Consider the following 23,936-nt stretch of genomic DNA (forward strand, 5'->3'; position numbering starts at 1 on the left):
CAAGGAGAGAGCCAACTGTGTAACAGCCCCAACAAACAATTTTATCTGCAGCACCTGTGGAAGAGTCTGTCACTCTAGAATTGGCCTTTATAGCCACTCCAGGCGTTGCTTCACAAACCACTGACCACGTCTAGGCGCTTACCCATTGTGTCTTGAGACAAGGAGGCCAAAGAAGATGTTTTGATGTCCGCTTGGCTCAATAGTGGCGTTTGCACTTCTGAGTCAGAGGTGATGTGTTCAAGTGCCACACCTTGGACTTTACCAAGCCCTCGATGTCTGACTCCATGGTGGGGAGAGGCCAAAAAAAGATGGGGCCGGCAGCGGTCAGCCACGGAGGCTGATGCTGGGAGGGCCCGGCCCGATCCTCCTGGCGGCGGCGAGGCTCTGTGGCAGCCCCACTGCCACTGGGCGAGAGGACCTGGATTTCAATATTTAAATTAATTACATTGTTAGGACCAGGTGAGAAAGAGGTCTAGGGTTCTCTTTCAGCCTTCACCTGGTCTTAGCGTAACAGGGTTTTCTTTTTTACACACTGTTTTTAGCTCCCCCTTGGTGAATCCTTGTTCACTGCTTTCCAATGATAAGGCAAAGAAACCAGCACAAACAGGCTTTCTTAAGTTGAAAGAAGAAAAGTTGAAATTTATTAAACTTAAACTGTAATTCTGTTAACGCCTACGGATACACTACGCGCCCACACTAGCATGCATACGCGATACACATGTAAATAGAGACAGAAAAGAACAGAAGAAAAATAAAGTGGAAAAGTTTGAGGCAATATCTGAAGAGTTTTTGTTACGGTTCTTCGAACTCACTGTGGAGTCCTTGATTATAGGTAGATCTTGCTTTTCGTCGGGGCCCAGTATTATTCTTAAACCTTGTTCGCTGCAGGAGACTTTTCTTTCTTGGGGTTCCTGTGTCTTCAGTGGATTCAGAGGCTTGTGAGAAAGAGATGGGAGCAGACAGGAGAGAGCTCTTCTCAGTCCAGGAGCAAACAGACACTGTCAGTTCAAACTGTTTGTACAAAGGGGAGGCGGTGGCGTAGTGGTATTGTCACTGGACTAGTAACCCAGAGACCCAGGGTATTGCTCTGGGGACAAATCCCACCACAGCAGAAGGTGGAATTTGAATTGAATTAATAAATCTGGAATGAAAAAGCTAGTCTAATGATGGCCATGAAACCATTGTCGATTGTTGTAAAAACCCATCTGGTTCACTAATGTCCTTTAGGGAAGGAAATTTGCTGTCCTTACCTGGTCTGGCCTACATGTGACTCCAGACCCACAGCAATGTGGTTGACCCTTGCATGCCCTCTGAAATGGCCAAGCAAGCCACTCAGTTGTATCTAACCGCTACCAAGTCAATAAAAAGGAATGAAACTGGACGGACCACCTGGCATCGACCTAGGCACCGGAAACGACAACAGCAAACCCAGCCCTGTCGACCCTGCAACAACAACGTCCTTACTAACATCTGGGGGCTTGTGCCAAAGTTGGGAGAGCTGTCCCACAGACTAGTTAAGCAACAGCCTGACATAGTCATACTCACGGAATCATACCTGACAGACAATGTCCCAGACACTGCCATCACCATCCCCAGGTATGTCCTGTCCCACCGGCAGGACAGACCCACCAGAGGTGGTGACACAGTAGGGAGGGAGTTGCCCTGGGAGTCCTCAACATCGGCTCCGGACCCCATGAAGTCTCATGGCATCAGATCAAACTTGGACAAGGAAACCTCCTGCTGATTACCACCTACTGCTCTCCCTCAGCTGAGGAGTCAGTACTCCTCCATGTTGAACACTTGGAGGAAGCACTGAGGGTGGCGAGGGCACAGAATGTACTCTGGGTGGGGGACTTCAATGTCCATCACCAAGAGTGGCTCGGTAGCACCACTACTGACTGAGCTGGCCGAGTCCTAAAGGACATATCTGCTGGACTGGGTATGCGGCAGGTAGTGAGGGAACCAACAAGAGGGGAAAACCTACTTGACCTCCTCCTCACCAATCTGCCTGCTGCAGATGCATCTGTCCATGACAGTATTGGTCGGAGTGACCACCGCACAGTCCTTGTGGAGATGAAGTCCCGCCTTCACATTGAGAATACCCTCCATCGTGCTGTGTGGCACTACCACTGTGCTAAATGGGATAGATTTCGAACAGATTTAGCAATGCAAACCTGGGCATCCATGAGGCGCTGTGGGCCATCAGCAGCAGCAGAATTGTACTCAACCACAATCTGTAACCTCATGGCGCGGCATATCCCCCACTCTACCATTACCATCAAGTCAGGAGACCAACTCTGGTTCACTGAGAGTGCAGGAGGGCATGCCAGGAGCAGCACCAGGCATATCTCAATGAGGTGTCAACCTGGTGAAGCTACAACACAGGACTATCTGCGTGCCAGACTGCGTAAGCAGCATGCGATAGACAGAGCTAAACGATCCCATAACCAACGGATCAGATCTAAGCTCTGCAGTCCTGCCACATCCAGTCGTGAATGGTGGTGGACAATTAAAACAACTAACTGGAAGAGGTGGCTCCACAGATATCCCCAGTGTGAAAGATAAGGCTGAAGCATTTGCAACAATCTTCAGCCAGAAGTGCTGAGTTGATGATCCATCTCGGCCTCCTCCTGAAGTCCCCAGCATCACAGATGCCAGACTTCAGTCAATTCGATTCACTCCGCGTGATATCAAGAAACGACTGAAGGCACTGGATACTGCAAAGGCTATGAGCCCTGACAATATTCCGGCAATAGCCCTGAAGACCTGTGCTCCAGAACTTGCCGCACCCCTAGTCAAGCTGTTCCAGTCCTGTGACAACACTGGCATCTACCCTGCAATGTGGAAAATTGCCTAAGTATGTCCTGTACACAAAAAGCAGGACAAGTCCAACCCTGCCAACTACCGCCCCATTAGCCGACTCTCAATCATCAGTAAAGTGATGGAAGGTGTCATCAACAGTGCCATTAAGCGGCACTTGCTCAGCAATAACCTGCTCAGTGACGCTCAGTTTGAGTTCCGCCAGGGCCACTCAGTTCCTGACCTCATTACAGCCTTGGTTCAAACATGGACAAAAGAGCTGAACTCGAGGTAAGGTGAGAGTGACTGCCCTTGACATCAAGGCAGCATTTGACCGAGTATGGCATCAAGGAGCCCTAGCAAAACTGAGGTCAATGGGAATCTGGGGGGGAACCCTCCGCTGGCTGGAGTCATACCTAGCGCAAAGGAAGATGGTTGTGGTTGTTGGAGCTCCAGGACATCACTGCAGGAGTTCCTCAGGGTAGTGTCCTAGGCCCAACCATCTTCAGATGCTTCATCAATGACCTTCCTTCAATCATAAAGTCAGAAGTGGGGATGTTCGCTGATGATTGCACAATATTCACCATTTGTGACTCCTCAGATACTGAAGCAGTCCGTGTAGAAATGCAGCAAGACCTGGACAATATCCAGGCTTGGGCTGATAAGTGGCAAGTAACATTCGCACCACACAAGTGCCAGGCAATGACCATCTCCAACAAGAGAGAATCTAACCATCTCCCCTTGACATTCAATGGCAATACCATCGCTGAATCCCCCACTATCAACATCCTAGGGGCTACCATTGTCCAGAAACTGAACTGGAGTAGCCATATAAATACTGTGGCTACAAGAGTAGGTCAGAGGCTAGGAATCCTGAGGCAAGTAACTCACCTCCTACTCCCCAAAGCCTGTCCACCATCTACAAGGCACAAGTCAGGAGTGTGATGGAATACTCTCCACTTGCCTGGATGGTTGCAGCTCCAACAACACTCAAGAAGCTCGACACCATCCAGGACAAAGCAGCCTGCTTGATTGACACCCCAACTACAAACATTGACTCCCTCCACCACCGATGCACAGTGGCAGCAGTGTGTAGTGCATCTTGTAGATGGTACATCAATGCATCAAGGCTCCTTCGACAGCACCTTCCAAAGCCACGCCCTCTACCAACTAGAAGGACAAGGGCAGCAAATGCATGGGAACACCACCACCTGCAAGTTCCCCTCCAAGTCACACACCATCCTGACTTGGAACTATATCGCCGTTCCTTCACTGTCGCTGGGTCAAAATCTTGGAACTCCCTTCCTAGCAGCACTGTGGGTGTACCTACCCCACATGGACTGCAGCGGTTCAAGAAGGCAGCTCACCACCACCTTCTCAAGGGTAATTAGGGATGAGCAATAAATGCTGGCCTGGCCAGCGATGCCCAAAACCCATGAATGAATTTTTTTAATAATTCAGAAAACCCCAGGTTGCCAAGCAGGTTAGTCATGTGATTAACTTGTCTGATCATGTCTTGGCTCTTTGGATTGTACCATCTTAGCAGGGTCTGGAATGCTCCTCTTACACACAATACCTGGTGATGAAGGTCCTTTTGTGGGTTGAATGTGTCAGGGAATGGTACTTTGTCCTGCCAATCACTGTCTGTTAATATGCAAATATCTTTTCCAGCCACGGCTGATCTGGTTAACAAGTCCTTTCTTCACTCCAGTAACAGCTTTAATTTTGTCATGAACATTGATTTTATGCGCCTCATTCTTGGCAGGTGGGGGCCTAGCATGACAACATGCATAAATTTAAATTAACTTGCCTTCAATCTTCCAGGCCAGCCGCAATTTTCAGCGCAGCAGCCGGCACTTGCGCGCCTTCAATTCCCCATCCGGGGAAAGCCGGAGTGACACTGGTGGGGAGGGGACAGGATTTAAGATTTTCAGTGCAGGGGTGGGGACGGGGTCAAATAAAGTTAATGGGTGTGGGGATGGTGGAAAGAGGTGAACTTTAAAATTTGTGCGGTCTCATAGAAACATAGAAAAATAGGAGCAGGAGTAGGCCATTCGGCCCTTCGAGCCTGCTCAGCCATTCATTATGATCATGGCTGATCATCCAACTCAGTAGCCTGTTCCTGCTTTCGCCCCATATCCTTTGATCCCTTTAGACCCAAGAGCTATATCTAACTCCTTCTTGAAAACATACAATGTTTTGGCCTCAACTGCTTTCTGTGGTAGCGAATTCCATAGGCTCACCACTCTCTGGGTGAAGTGATTTCTCCTCATCTCAGTCCTGAAAGGTTTACCCCGTATCCTTAGACTATGACCCCTGGTTCTGCACTCCCCCAACATCGGGAACATCCTTCCTGCATCTACCCTGTCAAGTTCTGTTAGAATTGTATAGGTTTCTTTGAGATCCCCTCTCACTCTTCTGAACTCCAGCGAATATAATCCTAACCGACTCGATCTCTCCTCATACGTCAGTCCCGCCATCCCAGGATTCAGTCTGGTAAACCTTCGCTGCACTCCCTCTATAGCAAGAACATTCTACCTCCGATAAGGAGACCAAAACTGCAAACAATATTCCAGGTGTGGCCTCACCAAGGCCCTGTATAATTGCAGCAAGACATCCCTGCTGCTGTACTCGAATCCTCTCACTATGAAGGCCAACATACCATTTGCCTTTTTTACTGCCTGTTGGACCTGCATGCTTACCTTCAGCGACTGGTGTACGAGAACACCCAGGTCTCGCTGCATATTCCCCTCTCTCAGTTTATAGCCGTTCAGATAATAATCTGCCTTCCTGTTTTTGCTACCAAAGTGGATAACCTTACATTTATCCACATTATACTGCATCTACAATGCATTAGCCCACTCAGTCAACTTGTCCAAATCACCCTGAAGCCTCTCTGCATCCTACTCACAACTCACCCTCCCACCCAGTTTTGTCATCTGCAAATTTGGAGATATTGCATTTAGTTCCCTCATCTAAATCATTAATATATATTGTGAATAGCTGGGGTCCTAGCACCGATCCCTGCGGTACCCCACTCATCACTGCCTGCCATTTGGAAAAAGACCCATTTATTCCTACTCTTTGTTTCCTGTCCGCAAACCAGTTTTCTATCCATTGCAATACACTACCCCCAATCCCATGCGCTTTAATTTTACGTGCTAATCTCTTATGTGGGACTTTGTCGAAAGCCTTCTGAAAGTCCAAATAAACCACATCCACTGGCTCCCCCTCATCAAATCTACTAGTTACATACTCGAAGAATTCTAGTAGATTTGTTAAGCATGATTTCCCTCTCGTAAATCCATGCTGACTCTGTCCGATTCTACCACTGTTCTCCAAGTGCTCTGCTATAATATCTTTGATAATGGACTCTAGAATTTTCCCCACTACCAACATCAGGCTGACTGGTCTATAATTCCCTGCTTTCTCTCTACCTCCCTTTTTAAATAGTGGGGTTACATTAGCTACCCTCCAATCTGTAGGAACTGTTCCAGAGTCTTAGAATCTTGGAAGATGACCACCAATGCATCCACTATTTCTAGGGCCACTTCCTTAAGTACTCTGGGATGCATACCATCAGGCCCTGGGGATTTATCTGCCTTCAATCCCATCAATTTCCCCAACACCATTTCTCTACTAATACTGATTTCTTTCAGTTCCTCTCTCTCACTAAGCCCTGTGTTCCCCAACATTTCTGGTATGATATTTGTGTCCTCCTTTGTGAAGACAGAACCAAAGTATACATTTAGTTGGTCAGCCATTTCTTTATTCCCCATAATAAATTCCCCTGTTTCTGACTGTAAGGGACGCACATTTGTCTTGACCAATTTTTTTCTCTTCACGTACCTATAGAAACTTTTACAGTCAATTTTTATGTTCCCTGCGAGCTTGCTCTCGTACTCTATTTTCCCCTTCTTAATCAATATCTTGGTCCTCCTTTGCTGAATTCTAAACTGCTCCCAATCCTCAGGTCTGTTGTTTTTCCTGGCAAATTTATATGCCTCTTCCTTGGATCTAATGCTATTTCTAATTTCCCTTGTAAGCCATGGTTTGGCTACCTTTCCCGTTTTACTTTTGCGCAAGACAGGAATAAACAATTGTTGCAGTTCATCCATGCGCTCTTTAAATGTTTGCCATTGCCTATCCACCGTCATCCCTTTAAGTAACGTTTCCCAATCCGTCATGGCCAACTTGTCCCTCATACCTTTGTAGTTTCCTTTACTAAGATTCAGGACCCTTGTCTCAGAATTAACTACGTCACTGTCCATCTTGATGAAGAATTCTATCATATTATGGTCTCTCGTCCCCAAGGGGTCTCACACCACTAGATTGTCAATTATTATTATTAATAATTTAATTAAATTAAATAATGTAATCTCTCATTACACAATACCCAGTCTAGGATGGCCTGTTCTCTAGTTGGTTCCTCAACGTATTAGTCCAGAAAACCATCCCGTATACACTCCAAGAATTCTTCCTCTACGGTATTGTGACTAATTTGATTTGCCCAATCTATATGCAGATTAAATTCACCCATAATTACAGATGTTCCTTTATCGCATGCATCTCTAATTTCCTGTCTAATGCCGTTCCCAACATCACCACTACAGTTTGGGGGTCTGTATACAACCTCCCACTAACGTTTTTTGCCCCTTAGTGTTTCTCAGCTCTACCCGTACAGATTCCACATCGTCAGAGCTAATATCTTTCCTCACTTTTGCGTAAATTTCTCTTTAACCAGCAATGCAACTCCACCACCTTTTTGTTTTTTGTCTGTCCTTCCTAAATACTGAATATCCCTGGATGTTCATTTCCCATCCCTGGTCACCTTGCAGCCATGTCTTCGTAATCCTGACTATATTTTACCTGTTTACATCTATTTGCGCGATTAATTCCTCCACTTTATTGCGAATGCTCCGTGCGTTAAGGCACAAAGCCTTGAGGCTTGTCCTTTTAACATTTCTTGTCCCCTTCCCGCTATTTTTCACTGTGGCCCTGTTGATTCTGGCCCTTGATTTCTCTTATCACTTTTCTTATTCCCCTTACTGTCTTTTGTTCTTGTCTTTGATTCCCCCCTCCTCTGACTCCTTGCAAAGGTTCCTATCCCCCTGCCATTTTAGTTTAAACTCTCCCCAACCACTCTAGCAAATACTACCCCTAGGACATCAGTCCCGGTCCTGCCCAGGTGTCACCCGTCCAGTTTGTACTGGTCCCAATGCCCCAGGAATCTAAAACCCTCCCCCTCACACCATCTCTTCAGCCATGTATTCATCCGATATATCCTGTTATTTCTACTCTGACTAGCACGTGGCACTGGTAGTAATCCTGAGATCACTTCCTTTGAGGTCCTACTATTCAACTTACTTCCTAGCTCCCGAGATTCTGCCTTTAGGACCTCATCCTTTTTTTTTAACCTATGTCGTTTGTACCTATGTGTACCACGACCACTGGCTGTTCACCGTCCCCCTTCAGAATGTCCTGTAACCGCTTTGAGACATCCTTGACCCTAGCACCAGGGAGGCAACATACCGTCCTGGAGTCTCTTTTGCGGCCACAGAAACACCTATCTATTCCCCTTACAATTGAATCCCCTATAACTGTTGCATTCCCACACTTTTTACTGCTCCCTATGCAGCAGAGCCAACTGTGGTGCAACGAATTGGGCTGTTGCTGCTTTCCCCTGAGAGGCCATTCCCCCCCAACAGTATCCAAAGCAGTATACCTGTTTTGCAGGGGAATAGCCACAGGAGATTCCTGAACTGCCTGCCTAGTTCTCTTGCTCTGACTGGTGGTCACACATTCCCCTCCTGCCTGTGGGATCTGAGCCTGTAGTGTGACCACCTCTCTATACGTGCTATCCATGATACTCTCTGCCTCGTAGATGCTCCACAGTGTCCCCAGCTGCTGCTCCAGCTCCGAAATCCAGGCTTCCAGGAGCTGCAGCTGGATACATTTCCTGTACACATGCTGGTCCCGGACACTGGAAATGTTCCTGGCTTCCGACATGGAGCACAAGGAGCACACCATGGCATTGCAGGGGATGGACAGCCCACCCCATCCACGAGATTGGGAGGTGTGGGTTGCCCCGGCTATTTAAATGAGCCACGTGTGAGATCGTGGCGGCTGTTTGTTGTGTGGGTCACCATTTTTTGAGCTTGGGGCTCTTAAAATCCAGTCCCTTGACTTGAGTACAGAATTGAGGATAACTCTTCAATGAGGTACTGTCTGAGTGCTGCATTGTCAGATCTTTTGCATGCAACATTAAATCAAGGCTTCATCTGTTCAGATGGCTGTAAAAGATCCCAAGACACTTATTCAAAGAAGAGCAGTGGAGTTCTCCCAGTGTCCTGCCTAACATTTATTCTCAGCAACACCACTTAACAGAATAACTGGCCATTTGTCTCATTGCTGTTTAAGGGATCTTGCTGAGAGCAAATTGGCTGCTGCAGTTGTATACAAAACAGTAACTACTACAGAAGTTATTCATAGACCTCTGAGCTCATTGGGATGTGAAGGGCTCCAAATAAAAGCAGGTTCTTTCAATGTTTTCACCATTTCTTTAATAATGAGATGATAGCATCCTATATCTTATGTGTTTCTAGGATGGGTATGAGCAGTTACGGCGACTACCTATAAACACTATGAAAGGAGTCATCAGAGTGAAATTTGTGAATGATCTAGGAGTAGATGAGGCTGGGATTGACCAGGATGGTGTCTTCAAGGAATTTTTAGAAGAAATCATCAAGAAGGTTTTTGACCCTGCTCTGAATCTCTTCAAGGTAAACCACTGTTTGGATTTTAAAAAAAGGGCCAAGTTGTAATTCAAAAAAAAATTTGCTCTCTCTCTCGCGCTCTGTCGCTCTCTTTCTCTCATATGTATGGAATTTGATGGCCTGTTCAGTCTATATTTATGTCTCTGTGTGCTGCTGCTCAACTGTATCTCCTTGTTTGAGAGCATTCCAGCTCCAGTTAAATTCTTCTGTGCTTAGTTTTTAGTTTAATTTTTTTTCTCTTGCAGACAACCAGCGGTGATGAGCGACTGTACCCATCCCCCACCTCTTACATCCATGAGAACCACTTGCAGCTGTTTGAGTTTGTTGGAAAGATGCTGGGAAAAGCTGTCTATGAGGTATAAACAGGCCTATCAAACCTTATATTAAGCAGAATACTGTGGATGCTGGAAATCTGAAATAAAAACAAGAAATGCTGGAATCACTCAGCAGGTCTGGCAGCATCTGTGGAAAGAGAAGCAGAGTTAACGTTTCGGGTCAGTTCCGATGAAGGGTCACTGACCCGAAACGTTAACTCTGCTTCTCTTTCCACAGATGCTGCCAGACCTGCTGAGTGATTCCAGCATTTCTTGTTTTTATTTCTTATATTAAGCAGTGTTGTTTAGTAATTTAGCTCACAGAAGGATTCAGGGATCTGGTGAAAGGCTCGGATTGATTTGTTAAAGAATTGGACCTAATGGCCTTTTCCTCTCCCTAAAAGTTCCTATGAATTTGCATTCTCCCGTTTGCTTTTAGATTTCTTTGAACTGCTATAATAGCCACCATCGAAACCATAGGAGTGTGAACTGCATTGTTCAGATAATGACACCAAACCCACTCACATTGCACATTCACACCAAGTGAATGTTGGAACTGCATCTCCTTTAAATCCACCCCCCTGCCAGGCCAACTCAACGTAAGCAAAACTAAAAAAAATACACAGCAGCCGTCCAGGTTGATTTCAGTGATGTTTTCTAAGACGCTGAACCCTGAACCCAAGGAAAGGTGAGGATTGGAGCTTCATGAAATGCAAGAATTAAACCGAGAAGTGAACAAATAGACTTCCAAAAACCTCCATAAGAAAAGATTGCGGTTACTAATTCACAGCAGAATCTTTCAAATACCAAAGGGAACAGCAACAGCTTGCTTTTATAGTAAAATTTTAATGTAGTAAACATTCCAAAGCATTTTACAGAGGAGAATTGGATACTGAGCAACAAGAGTTGGAGAGAGGCGATTGGAGAAATAGGTTTTCAGGATGTTTTTATAGGAGGACAGAGAAGTCGCATAGCAGAATGAGTATAGGAAGAAAGGGTAAAGTTTTGAAAGCTCTTCTGCCACCAATGGTAGGGTAGAGGAGGATGGATGAACAGGAGATCAGATTCAGAGGACTGGAGGGCCTAGGCTGAGACATGGACCTGAAGGAGTTTGCAGAGTTAGGATGAGGCAATGCTGTGTGGAGCAATTTGTAATCAAGAATGAGAATTTTGAATTCAAGTCAATTGTATCCTTTTATCTTTTCCCCCTTACAGGGAATAGTAGTGGATGTCCCGTTTGCTTCCTTCTTCCTCAGTCAGGTGCTTGGACATCATCATAGTGCATTGTACAGCTCAATCGATGAACTTCCATCCCTGGACTCTGAGTTCTACAAAAATCTCACCTCCATAAAGGTAATTATGGGAGCTGATATTGGTAGAAAGAATGTTGCACCTCAAAAGACAAAGCGATGTCAGAGAAATTAGTTGTAATTTAAGTTTCCGTCATTTGTCATCGAATCATCCGCCATAAATCCACTCAACTAGGATGGTCAATTAAATGGCAGAATACCATTTAACTGTTAACAAATATCAAGTACTGCACAAGATGCAATCTGATGTACTACTAGTGCCATTATTTCTCCACTGCACGTGAAAAGGTAATGCAATTTCCGATTATATCACAGCATCACCATAATTTAGTTTCAGAAATCCAGCACAAGGATAATTTAAGTTAAGCTTGATGTAATACTTCAGCATTACAGTATGTGCTTGGCATGTTAGTCATTGCATTTTCTATAGCAGTCTAAAAGCTTTTTCGGGAGCAGAGTGTGAGCGAGTGAGCAGCTGGGAAGCTTTTTCGGGAGCAGAGTGTGAGCGAGTGAGCAGCTGGGAAGGTCAGTTTGAAAGTAAATTTAATTTCCTTTTGTTTTTCGGCGGAGGCCAGGGGGCTTCTGGGTAAGTAAAACACTATATATTTGGGCGGTTTCTGAACCCGAGACACCACACTTGTAGTGTCTCCCACCCGCCCTCCTCCTCTAACCAAAAAAAAAGGACTCGGTGGGGTGTTTATAAGGTAAGGCTTTTTCGATTTCTCTGGTTTTATTGTGATTGGTAAAAACTTTTCGTTCCTTTTTCATTTAACTAAGTTTAAACTTAAGATTAAAAATGGCAGGAGATCTCAGACCCGTATCATGCTCCTCTTGCTCAATGTGGGAGCTCAGGGACATGGCTGATGACCCTGACTCCTTCACGTGCAGGAAGTGTGTCCAACTGCAGCTCTTGTTAGACCGCATGACGGCTCTCGAGCTGCGGATGGACTCACTTTGGAGCATGCGCGATGCTGAGGAGGTCGTGGATAGCACGTTTAGTGAATTGGTCACACCGCAGATTAGGATTGCTGAGGGAGAAAGGGAATGGGTGACCAAAAGGCAGAGAAAGAGCAGGAAGGCAGCGCAGGAGTCCCCTGCGGTCATCTCCCTCCAAAACAAGTATACCGTTTTGGATACTGTTGAGGGAGATGGCTCACCAGGGGAAGGCAGCAGTAGCCAGGTCCATGGCACCGTGGCTGGCTCTGCTGTTCAGAAGGGCGGAAAAAAGAGTGGAAGGGCTATAGTCGTAGGGGATTCGATTGTAAGGGGAGTAGATAGGCGGTTCTGTGGTCGAAAACGAGGCTCCCGAATGGTATGTTGCCTCCCAGGTGCACGGGTCAGGGACGTCTCAGATCGGCTGCAGAACATTCTAAAGGGGGAGGGTGAACAGCCAGTTGTCATTGTGCACATAGGCACCAATGATATAGGTAAAAAACGGGATGAGGTCCTACAAGCAGAGTTTAGGGAGTTAGGAGCCAAGTTAAAAAGTAGGACCTCAGAGGTAGTAATCTCAGGATTACTACCAGTGCCACGTGATAGTCAGAGTAAAAATGAAAGAATAGTCAGGATGAATGCGTGGCTTGAGAGATGGTGCAGGAAGGAGGGGTTCAGATTTTTGGGACATTGGGACCGGTTCTGGGGAGGTGGGACTATTACAAATTGGACGGTCTACACCTGGGCCGGACTGGAACCAATGTCCTTGGAGGTGCTTTTGCTAACGCTGTTGGGGAGGGTTTAAACTAATGTGGCAGGGGGATGGGAACCAATTGAGGTCAGTTGACAGTAAGGAGGTAGTAACAAAAGCCTGTAAGGAACTAGATAATGAAGTCAGTGTGACTAAGGGAAAGAGCAGATGATGAATATAAAGGGACTGGTGGTCTGAGGTGCATTTGTTTTAATGCAAGAAGTGTAGTAGGTAAGGCAGATGAACTTAGGGCTTGGATTAGTACCTGGGAGTATGAAGTTATTGCTATTACTGAGACTTGGTTGAGGGAAGGGCATGATTGGCAACTAAATATCCCAGGATATTGATGCTTCAGGCGGGATAGAGAGGGAGGTAAAAGGGGTGGAGGAGTTGCATTACTGGTCAAAGAGGATATCACAGCTGTGCTGAAGGAGGGCACTATGGAGGACTCGAGCAGTGAGGCAATATGGACAGAACTCAGAAATAGGAAGGGTGCGGTAACAATGTTGGGGCTGTACTACAGGCCTCCCAACAGCGAGCGTGAGATAGAGGTACAAATATGTAAACAGATTATGGAAAGATGTAGGAGCAACAGGGTGGTGGTGATAGGAGATTTTAATTTTCCCAACATTGACTGGGATTCGCTTAGTGTTAGAGGTCCAGATGGAGCAGAATTTGTAAGGAGCATCCAGGAGGGTTTTCTAGAGCAGTATGTAAATAGTCCAACTCGGGAAGGGGCCATACTGGACCTGGTGTTGGGGAATGAGCCCGGCCAGGTTGTTGAAGTTTCAGTAGGGGACTACTTTGGGAATAGTGATCACAATTCCGTAAGCTTTAAAATACTCATGGACAAAGACGAGAGTGGTCCTAAAGGAAGAGTGCTAAATTGGGGGAAGGCCAACTATACCAAAATTCGGCAGGAGCTGGGAAATGTAGATTGGGAGCAGCTGTTTGAAGGTAAATCCACATGTGATATGTGGGAGGCTTTTAAAGAGAGGTTGATTAGCGTGCAGGAGAGACATGTTCCTGTGAAAATGAGGGATAGAAATGGCAAGATTAGGGAACCATGGATGACAGGTGAAATTGTGAAACTAGCTAAGAGGAAAAAGGAAGCATACATAAGGTCTAGGCGGCTGATGAAAGACGAAGCTGTGAAAGAATATCGGGAATGTAGGACCAATCTGAAACGAGGAATTAAGAGGGCTAAAAGGGGTCATGAAATATCTTTAGCAAACAGGGTTAAGGAAAATCCCAAAGCCTTTTATTCATATATAAGGAGAAAGAGGGTAACTAGAGAAAGGATTGGCCCACTAAAGGACAAAGGAGGAATGTTATGCTTGGACTCAGAGAAAATGGGTGAGATTCTAAACGAGTACTTTGCATCGGTATTCACCGAGGAGAGGGACATGACGGATGTTGAGGTTAGGAACAGATGTTTGATTACTCTAGGTCAAGTCGGCATAAGGAGGGAGGAAGTGTTGGGTATTCTAAAGGGCATTAAGGTGGACAAGTCCCCAGGTCCGGATGGGATCTATCCCAGGTTACTGAGGGAAGCGAGAGAGGAAATAGCTGGGGCCTTAACAGATATCTTTGCAGCATCCTTAAACACGGGTGAGCTCCCGGAGGACTGGAGAATTGCTAATGTTGTCCCCTTGTTTAAGAAGGGTAGCAGGGATAATCCAGGTAATTATAGACCGGTGAGCCTGACGTCAGTGGTAGGGAAGCTGCTGGAGAAGATACTGAGGGATAGGATCTATTCCCATTTGGAAGAAAATGGGCTCATCAGTGATAGGCAACATGGTTTTGTGCAGGGAAGGTCATGTCTTACCAACTTAATAGAATTCTTTGAGGAAGTGACAAAGTTGATTGATGAGGGAAGGGCTGTCGATGTCATATACATGGACTTCAGTAAGGCGTTTGATAAGGTTCCCCATGGCAGGCTGATGGAGAAAGTGAAGGCGCTTGGGTTCCAAGGTGTACTAGCTAGATGGATAAAGAACTGGCTGGGCAACAGGAGACAGAGAGTAGCAGTAGAAGGGAGTTTCTCAAAATGGAGAGGTGTGACCAGTGGTGTTCCACAGGGATCCGTGCTGGGACCACTGTTGTTTGTGATATACATTAATGATTTGGAGGAAAGTATAGGTGGACTGATTAGCAAGTTTGCAGACGACACTAAGATTGGTGGAGTAGCAGATAGTGAAGGGGACTGTCAGAGAATACAGCAGAATATAGATAGATTGGAGAGTTGGGCAGAGAAATGGCAGATGGAGTTCAATCAGGGCAAATGCGAGGTGATGCATTTTGGAAGATCCAATTCAAGAGTGAACTATACAGTAAATGGAAAAGTCCTGGGGAAAATTGATGTCCAGAGAGATTTGGGTGTTCAGGTCCACTGTTCCCTGAAGGTGGCAACGCAGGTAAATAGAGTGGTCAAGAAGGCATACGGCATGCTTTCCTTCATCGGACGGGGCATTGAGTACAAGAGTTGGCAGGTCATGTTACAGTTGTATAGGACTTTGGTTCGGCCACATTTGGAATACTGCGTACAGTTCTGGTCGCCACATTATCAAAAGGATGTGGATGCTTTGGAGAGGGTGCAGAGGAGGTTCACCAGGATGTTGCCTGGTATGGAGGGCGCTAGCTATGAAGAGAGGTTGAGCAGATTAGGATTATTTTCATTAGAAAGACGGAGGTTGAGGGGGGACCTGATTGAGGTGTACAAAATCATGAGAGGTATAGACAGGGTGGATAGCAAGAGGCTTTTTCCCAGAGTGGGGGTTTCAATTACTAGAGGACACGAGTTCAAAGTGAAAGGGGAAAAGTTTAGGGGGGATATGCGTGGAAAGTTCTTTACGCAGAGGGTGGTGGGCACCTGGAACGCATTGCCAGCGGAGGTGGTAGATGCGGGCACGATGGAGTCTTTTAAGATGTATCTAGACAGATACATGAATGGGCAGGAAGAAAAGAGATACAGAACCTTAGAAAATAGGCGACATGTTTAGAGAGAGGATCAGGATCGGCGCAGGCTTGGAGGGCCGAAGGGCCTGTTCCTGTGCTGTAATTATCTTTGTTCTTTGTTCTTTGAGCAAGCATGCACATCCCCCAAAACTAAGATAGCACATTAACTGAATCATCTGCAGCACATTGATTCAGGCCCTTTTTCTATCTCTTCTGCAAGTCATCTGCATCTTTCTTTGCTTCTTTATTTTCATCTTCATGTTTTCTTTCACCACTTCTCTCTCAGTCATATATTTTAAAGAATGATGCAGATTATTATATACATAATTAAAACAATTTAACTGCCTTGTGATGTTTTACTATGTTAAAGATGCTGTATAAATGCAAGTTGTTATAATTAAAGCATTAGCCCATCAACCATTCCTCTTTTTGTTTGATATCATTTAAAACTGCACAATCTTATTTATATATGTTAGTTTCCAGCCAACATTACCCCTATAGGTTCTTCACATCTGCACTAAATTAGAAGTTAATAGTACATTTTAATGGAACTATCCCAAATCCCATGACCAGGAAAGATGATAACTTGTCTTTGCCTGATTTGTACCACTTCACTTATCACCAGCGATCCCTCTAAGCTGCGCTGGTGCGAGGCCACACAGCAATCGGGAATGTGCCACACAGGGAACAAATAGGCCATGCAGAAGCAGCAGTCCCTTTAAGATATGTGCATGCACAGCACTCTTAAAGGGACCACACAGTGTAACAGGCCACACACAGCAAAAGAAAATTAGAGGGCATATTGCTCATCTCTAACTTAAAAGTTCCTGTACCAGCTTGCTGTTGGCATGGTACTAAAATCACACAAAGAAGTTAACTATAATGTTGGATTTGTTACAACTTTGCCCAAAGAACAATCCTGAGTAAAACCTGACCACGGAGAAAAGAGTAAGGCAAAAGGAGAAAAGAGCAAATCATTTTACGGATTTCTACCAGAGATTTTAGCCTTTGAACATTGTACCGTGAAATTGCTTTAACTTGGAGGAATTAGATGATGATCTTTCAGTGATTTGACATTTCCTGGTGTCAGTTTCTCTCTGGAAACTCATTCAAGATCTATTATACATGTGTGAACTTTGACTGTGAGTATCAGTAGAATTCCAACCTCATCGCAACAAACCTGATTCTAATTTGAACGTGCATCCAGAAAGATGTGCTTTAACAGGGGTTGCGGAAATCCTGGTTAATTTTTCTTTTTCTCCCTCGCAAGCCAGGGTTTCTGATGCTGATTCTGCTATCACCTTGGCTGAGACCAGAGAACTCAGCATAGGTAATAGTTCAAACTTGGGACTTTTCCTGCTTTGTACAGTTCAGTGCACTGCACAAATGTATTGAGCAATTCGTGGAGTAAACTGAATTCTTAAGTGTTTTCTTGAGCATTCTTTGGTAACCATTATTTTCTATATAATTTAATGGCAATCTTCAGAGAAGAGTTGATGCTGAAGAGTGAAACTGGTTGTACTTGTTTTATATTCAAAAATGCCGGTAAAGGGTGACTATTCATAATACAAGACAAGGTTGAAAGACTGAGAAATTAAAACAAGTTGCAATGATTAAACGACGCAAAGCTTGGATTTTAAAAGTTATATAATGTAGCATTAAGGGAGGTAATTAGTTCCAAATATTTGAAGAATCTGGGATAGAATGAGTTGGAGTAGGAAGAGGTACAATGAGTGGATTTCAGTTCAGTGAGGATGCAAGATGGAGAAAGTTATTACATATGTTTTATATGTAGCTTGGGGTGGGAAGAAACTTTAGAGGCACAATATCTGTGATTGTATTTGTATTTTTGTTTTACAGCGTTATGATGGTGACATTGGTGACCTTGGTTTGACATTATCCTATGATGAGGATGTTATGGGTCAGGTAATGTCCTCACAGCTTGTAGATTAGTAACAATGACAAAACCCAGCGTTTATACCTACACTATACAATGTCCCTTTCCTATCCTGAGTGGTGTGAAACAGGGCTGTGTTCTCGCACCCACACTTTTTGGGATTTTCTTCTCCCTGCTGCTTTCACATGCGTTCAAATCCTCTGAAGAAGGAATTTTCCTCCACACAAGATCAGGGGGCAGGTTGTTCAACCTTGCCCGTCTAAGAGCGAAGTCCAAAGTACGGAAAGTCCTCATCAGAGAACTCCTCTTTGCTGACGATGCTGCTTTAACATCTCACACTGAAGAATGCCTGCAGAGTCTCATCGACAGGTTTGCGTCTGCCTGCAATGAATTTGGCCTAACCATCAGCCTCAAGAAAACGAACATCATGGGGCAGGATGTCAGAAATGCTCCATCCATCAATATTGGCGACCACGCTCTGGAAGTGGTTCAAGAGTTCACCTACCTAGGCTCAACTATCACCAGTAACCTGTCTCTAGATGCAGAAATCAACAAGCGCATGGGTAAGGCTTCCACTGCTATGTCCAGACTGGCCAAGAGAGTGTGGGAAAATGGCGCACTGACACGGAACACAAAAGTCCGAGTGTATCAGGCCTGTGTCCTCAGTACCTTGCTCTACGGCAGCGAGGCCTGGACAACGTATGCCAGCCAAGAGCGACGTCTCAATTCATTCCATCTTCGCTGCCTTCGGAGAATACTTGGCATCAGGTGGCAGGACTATATCTCCAACACAGAAGTCCTTGAAGCGGCCAACATCCCCAGCTTATACACACTACTGAGTCAGCGGCGCTTGAGATGGCTTGGCCATGTGAGCCGCATGGAAGATGGCAGGATCCCCAAAGACACATTGTACAGCGAGCTCGCCACTGGTATCAGACCCACCGGCCGTCCATGTCTCCGTTATAAAGACGTCTGCAAACGCGACATGAAATCCTGTGACATTGATCACAAGTCGTGGGAGTCAGTTGCCAGCATTCGCCAGAGCTGGCGGGCAGCCATAAAGACAGGGCTAAATTGTGGCGAGTCGAAGAGACTTAGTAGTTGGCAGGAAAAAAGGCAGAGGCGCAAGGGGAGAGCCAACTGTGCAACAGCCCCAACAAACAAATTTCTCTGCAGCACCTGTGGAAGAGCCTGTCACTCCAGAATTGGCCTTTATAGCCACTCCAGGCGCTGCTTCACAAACCACTGACCACCTCCAGGCGCGTATCCATTGTCTCTCGAGATAAGGAGGCCCAAAAAGATACAATGTCAGTTGCACTTAACTGGGCTGTAAGACCAGTGGGGTCCTATTTTAAGAGTCAGATCCCCATGCGGTCAGCAGCACGCATGGACTTTGACGGTAGCTCTGCTGTGATCTGTAGCAGTATGGTGTGAACCAAGACTTAAATCAGATGCAACATAAAATTTGTGAATAATTCAGACCTTGTGTTTATTATTACCCAGCAAATTTCCATCTTTTCTAATTTCCTAAGTAAAACTGGTAGGTTGGAAATGTAAATGAGTTTATACGTTGATTTGTTAAAAGTCAAGATTAATGTAATAACCAGTGTCGGCTGCCTTGTTTCAGCCCCTGGTATTGGTGCATCCAAGATGGATAAATATCTGGTATGGAACCAACCCACACAGGCCAAGAATGTTCTGGGTTTACTCTCCAGTCTATGCTGAGATAGCTCAGCTCATCTTTCTTGGGCAGCATTTGAGGTACTATTATTGGCCTCACTGCCTCTGGACTGGGGAAAGAGTAGGAATTAGCAAAGGTACCTGCTCCTAATCACTAGTTGGTGACACTTTTGCTGGAAAATATGTATATATTCAGTTTGATTGGTCAGGATTGGGAATTGGACAGGTAGCCTAGGTAGGGTACTGCAAGACTTCAGATGTCTGTGGAACTATAGCCCAGCGCGAGTCAGCAAATTCAGGAGACTATTTACTCAGCTATCTTGTTTGTCACTAGCTCAGTAAAATTCTGAATTTGGATTGTAATCAATTTGTTTTTCTTTGATTCAACAGCTTGTTTGTCATGAGCTAGTGCCTGGAGGAAAGACCATTGGGGTCACCAATGAAAATAAGTAAGTATGTCATTGGCCTACTGCTGTGTGGAGAGCATTTCTTCATGTTGGTGTGTTATTAGCCTTGATTTATAATTTAAAATTTTTTTCCATTTTCAAAGATATTTTCCCCTAACTTGTGGATTTCCCCCTTCCTTGCCCTGCCCCATTCTCACAGGAATTGCCAGGTACCCTGTTGATGCTGCCAACAGCAAAATTATGTGCTGTGTGAATGGGCCAGGGTTACTCATCCACTTTTAAGTCTTGCACTTTTTAAAAAATCATATCTCCCTTTCAAGAACCACTTTATTTGTCTCAGGAAATTCAGTGCAAGTATGAATTAGAATGCAAAGGAAGTGGCCCTAGGATAACTCCCTCCACACAGTCCCACTGGTATAGTTAGACCAAGTCACTGTGTTGATACTCAGTATGGATTATATTGCCCATTTGAAATCCATGATTCCTGCTGATGGGGCTTATTGAGACGCATAAACCCCCTCATTTCCCAGAGCATAATCCCAACCCAGCCATATGTCATTGAGAATACCAACAGTGAGCAGAGGCAAAGCTGAATTATGTTAATTTTCAACTAAAGTTTGTACATAGCTAGCCCAAAACTGCAGCTCATCTCACAGAAATTTTTTTTTACCTCCAGTAAAGTCTGTTCAATCCACAGCCAATTGTTCTACCATAGAATGTTCTATGAGCGCAATAGTTTCAAGCAGGGTAAAGTATGAATCTGACTTCAACTTTCTTGACTGTTTTCCCGCTAACAATGGCTTATGTAAAATTCAAAATGTCACCACTTTTGAATGTGTCTGTAATTCCTGTAGCATGGTTTTACTACAACTGCCCTTCTGATTTTTAAAAAATATTTTTTTGCTGTATTTTTTTGTATTGTCTGTCCATTGTTTCCATATGAAACAGCCAGCCATCGCCCATTAGACTGCTGAACCCTTAACTTCAGTCTGATGGCCAGGATTCCCCAATCTGTGGACCCCTCCTCAGTGACCATGTAGACTGCACTTTTTGAAACATGAAAGAGTCTGATGAGGAAAAGATTTTGGAGTAATAAATGATGACTGTACCTGAAAGCATTGACTCCATGTGAAGGAGTTACGAATTAAGGTCATTCAAAAACTGGATACAAGTCACAAATTATATTGACATTGTATGGACCTATGATGAGGCCATTCTGGAATATGGCCTTGTAGTTGTGGTCATGCTCCTGAAAAATATAAATGCATTTGAGAAGGTTCAGAGAAAATTGCCTTTGGGAATTAAGTTATGAAAGAATGCTGAAGTGGCTAACCTTCATGCTGAAGATTGAGGGGAGTCCAGATTACAAGCCTTTAAGGAAAGGCATAGATAGATGAGGTTGAGGTTAGCAAGCTATTTAACTTGGACAATCTGCACAGTACTATACGATAAATATGTGTAAAACACTGGTTCGGCCATTGTGTCCAGTTCTGGGCACCACACTTTAGGAAAGATGTGAAGGCATTGGAGAAGGTGCAGAAAAGATTCATGAGAATGGTTCCAGGGATAAAGAACTTCAATTACTTGGATAGAGGAGCTAGGATTGTTCTCCATGAAGAAGAGGAGATTTGATAGAGGTGTTCAAAATCATGATGGATCTGGACAGAGTAGAAAGGGAAAAACTGTTGCCATTGACAGAAGGATCCAGAACCAGAGGACATCCACTTAAGATGAATGGCAAAAGAAGCAATGGCAACATGAGGAAAAACTTTTTTTTACAGTGAGTGGTTAGGATCTAGAATGCATTGCCTGAGAGTGTGGTAGAGGCGCATTCAATAGAGACCTTCAAAAGAGGATTGGATAGTTATCTGAAGAGAAAGCATTTGCAGAGCTACAGGGAAAAGGTGGGGTAGTGGGAGTAGGTGAGTTGCTTTTGCAAAGAGCTGACATGGACACGAGAGGCTGAATGGCCTCCTCCTGTGCTGTAACTATTCTATGACTCTTCTATAATTCACAAGCTTCAAGAAGGGTTACAGATTAGCCAAAAACAAGTTTTTTTTTTTAAAAGGACAGTGGACACCAGGAACAGACTTCCGGAGATAGCGTTTGATTTGGAGTATTCAATGAGTGGTGAGAAGGGGTGGAAGAGAACTCTTTGACAGAATGATCGTACTTTGGCTCTGGATTGATCAGTTTGATGGGCCAAATGCCCTTCCTTGTTTCAGACTTCATTGGAGGTTAATTTTCTTTTGAGGGTGAGAAGCTGCAGTTTTGGATGTGTCCTGTATGGTCGGACAGCCTGTTTGCTTATCTGTATTATCCTGACAATGCCCCTGCATCATCAGCTGACTGAGCAGGGCTTGTCTGGGTGCTACCATGTTTTTCTTCTCTGTCCAGCTCAGGGTAATTACAACATGTTTTAAGCTGTAGGAAATCTGTGCCTTGCCTTTCCAGGTGATTCTGTCCTTCAAGCAGACATCAGGATCAAATTGAGAGATCCCGTGCCCTTGCTATAGTTAAGTTTACCCTGTTATGCACCAAACATTTCCTTTTAAATCATAGCTGAAAGCTGGTACAATTTGGCACTTGAATGGTTAGAGAGGACTAGAATTTGATCCCTACAGCAAGCCAACAGCTTCACTACTAGAATAAAAGCTAAGTATAGGAGATACACAGTAGAGTATCTGTACTGTTAGACCCAAGACATCAGCTTGTCTTTGTTGTTGACTGTCATGCTGTGCATTCCTAACATTATCCAATTTATTTCAGATTTCCAGTAATTGCAGTTTCTCTTACATCTTCTGCCATTCCCACCACTTTATTTTGTGCTAACTCAGCAGTTCAATTATCCTGCTTTTGTATTTTTAAGTGTTTTCAGTACAGGAAACAAATTGTGTTTGGAAAGTTGGGGAGGTTGCTCAATACTTAAAATGGGCTAAAGTTCCTGCCATCCACCAACAGAATCAGTTATATCCACCTCATGGCTCACTTCCGAATGCACACTCAGGTTAAAGATCAGACGATCGCCTTCATCCGAGGATTCCGGTCCATTATTAACCCAGAGTGGCTCCGCATGTTCTCAACTCCCGAAGTACAGCGCTTAATTGCTGGAGACAATGCAGAGATCGACCTGGAGGATCTCAAGTAAGACACTAAAGAGACTTTTAAGTAAATTGCAGACAGTTTTTTTGTTTTTAATGCCACTGTTGGAAAGGGGAGTGCACTGCTTATTTGGTCTTCATTATTCTGGTACACCCAGTTATGTCTGCACACTTCTACCTGTAGATGAACACTGATGCATTCTTGGGGAAAATTAATGCCCCTGAATTTCTGTGGGAAAAGTCACCGGAGAGCCACGAGTATAACTGAGATTTATCATATATTTTTGTGGACAGAAGAATTGTGTTTATTTCAGGATTATTTCTGGTCCATGTGGAATGATCACTCTTTTCCCCCCCTGTACAGGAAGCATACTGTGTATTATGGTGGTTTCCATGGCAGTCACCGCGTCATTACCTGGCTCTGGGATATCTTGGCCCGTGACTTCACGGCAGAAGAACGAGCCATGTTTCTTAAGGTTAGTGGACCTTTGGCAATTCTCTTTGTCGCTTTTAACAGCGAATTCTTTTCTGTATCTCCCTTTAACTCCCTCTTCTGGTATCCTATTTTCCTTTATTTAGACTAGTTTCTTTTACAGGTTATTCTGTTCCACTAAAAGGGCCAATATTCTAGGAGTCAAACTTTCCCACAATTGTACTGACCACAGTCTAGGACCACTTCGAACCAGTATGTCAGTGTTCTGTCTAGACCAATGTCATGGGAAAGGACCTGAATTCAGTTCTGCTGTTGATCAGCATCAATAGAAATATATTCATACAATGCTTTTATACTCCATGATAGCCAGATTTGTGCAAGTGTTATCTCATACTGGTTTGCATGTGAAGGGTGGCTCTGTTTTTTTTGCTTCATTTTCCTTTTACGTGAGCTCAAGTCTACACTTTAAGGCTGACCAGGACTGCTATTCTACAGCATATAAAGACAAGTTACTGTAGTAAGAGAAAAAAATCATTATTAGCAAAACTTTGCAGGTGATTGGCTCCAAACTAGCTTT

At 44.6% G+C, this 23,936-nt stretch overlaps 1 protein-coding gene across 5 annotated transcripts in view; it reads left to right on the forward strand.

The window, feature by feature from the left end:
• ube3b (ubiquitin protein ligase E3B) overlaps nt 1-23,936 on the forward strand; it is a 64,937-nt gene that overhangs the window by 38,409 nt on the left and 2,592 nt on the right. For all 5 annotated transcript variants that reach the window (XM_068054745.1, XM_068054749.1, XM_068054747.1 and 2 more), the window contains 7 exons: nt 9,405-9,581; nt 9,821-9,931; nt 11,105-11,242; nt 17,702-17,767; nt 19,809-19,867; nt 22,787-22,969; nt 23,291-23,402. In XM_068054745.1, the coding sequence (XP_067910846.1) occupies nt 9,405-9,581; nt 9,821-9,931; nt 11,105-11,242; nt 17,702-17,767; nt 19,809-19,867; nt 22,787-22,969; nt 23,291-23,402 (846 nt within the window). The remainder of the gene's footprint in view (nt 1-9,404; nt 9,582-9,820; nt 9,932-11,104; nt 11,243-17,701; nt 17,768-19,808; nt 19,868-22,786; nt 22,970-23,290; nt 23,403-23,936) is intronic.

The sequence above is a fragment of the Heterodontus francisci genome, chromosome 23 (assembly GCF_036365525.1).
Source record: "Heterodontus francisci isolate sHetFra1 chromosome 23, sHetFra1.hap1, whole genome shotgun sequence".
Taxonomy (NCBI): Eukaryota; Metazoa; Chordata; class Chondrichthyes; order Heterodontiformes; family Heterodontidae; genus Heterodontus; species Heterodontus francisci.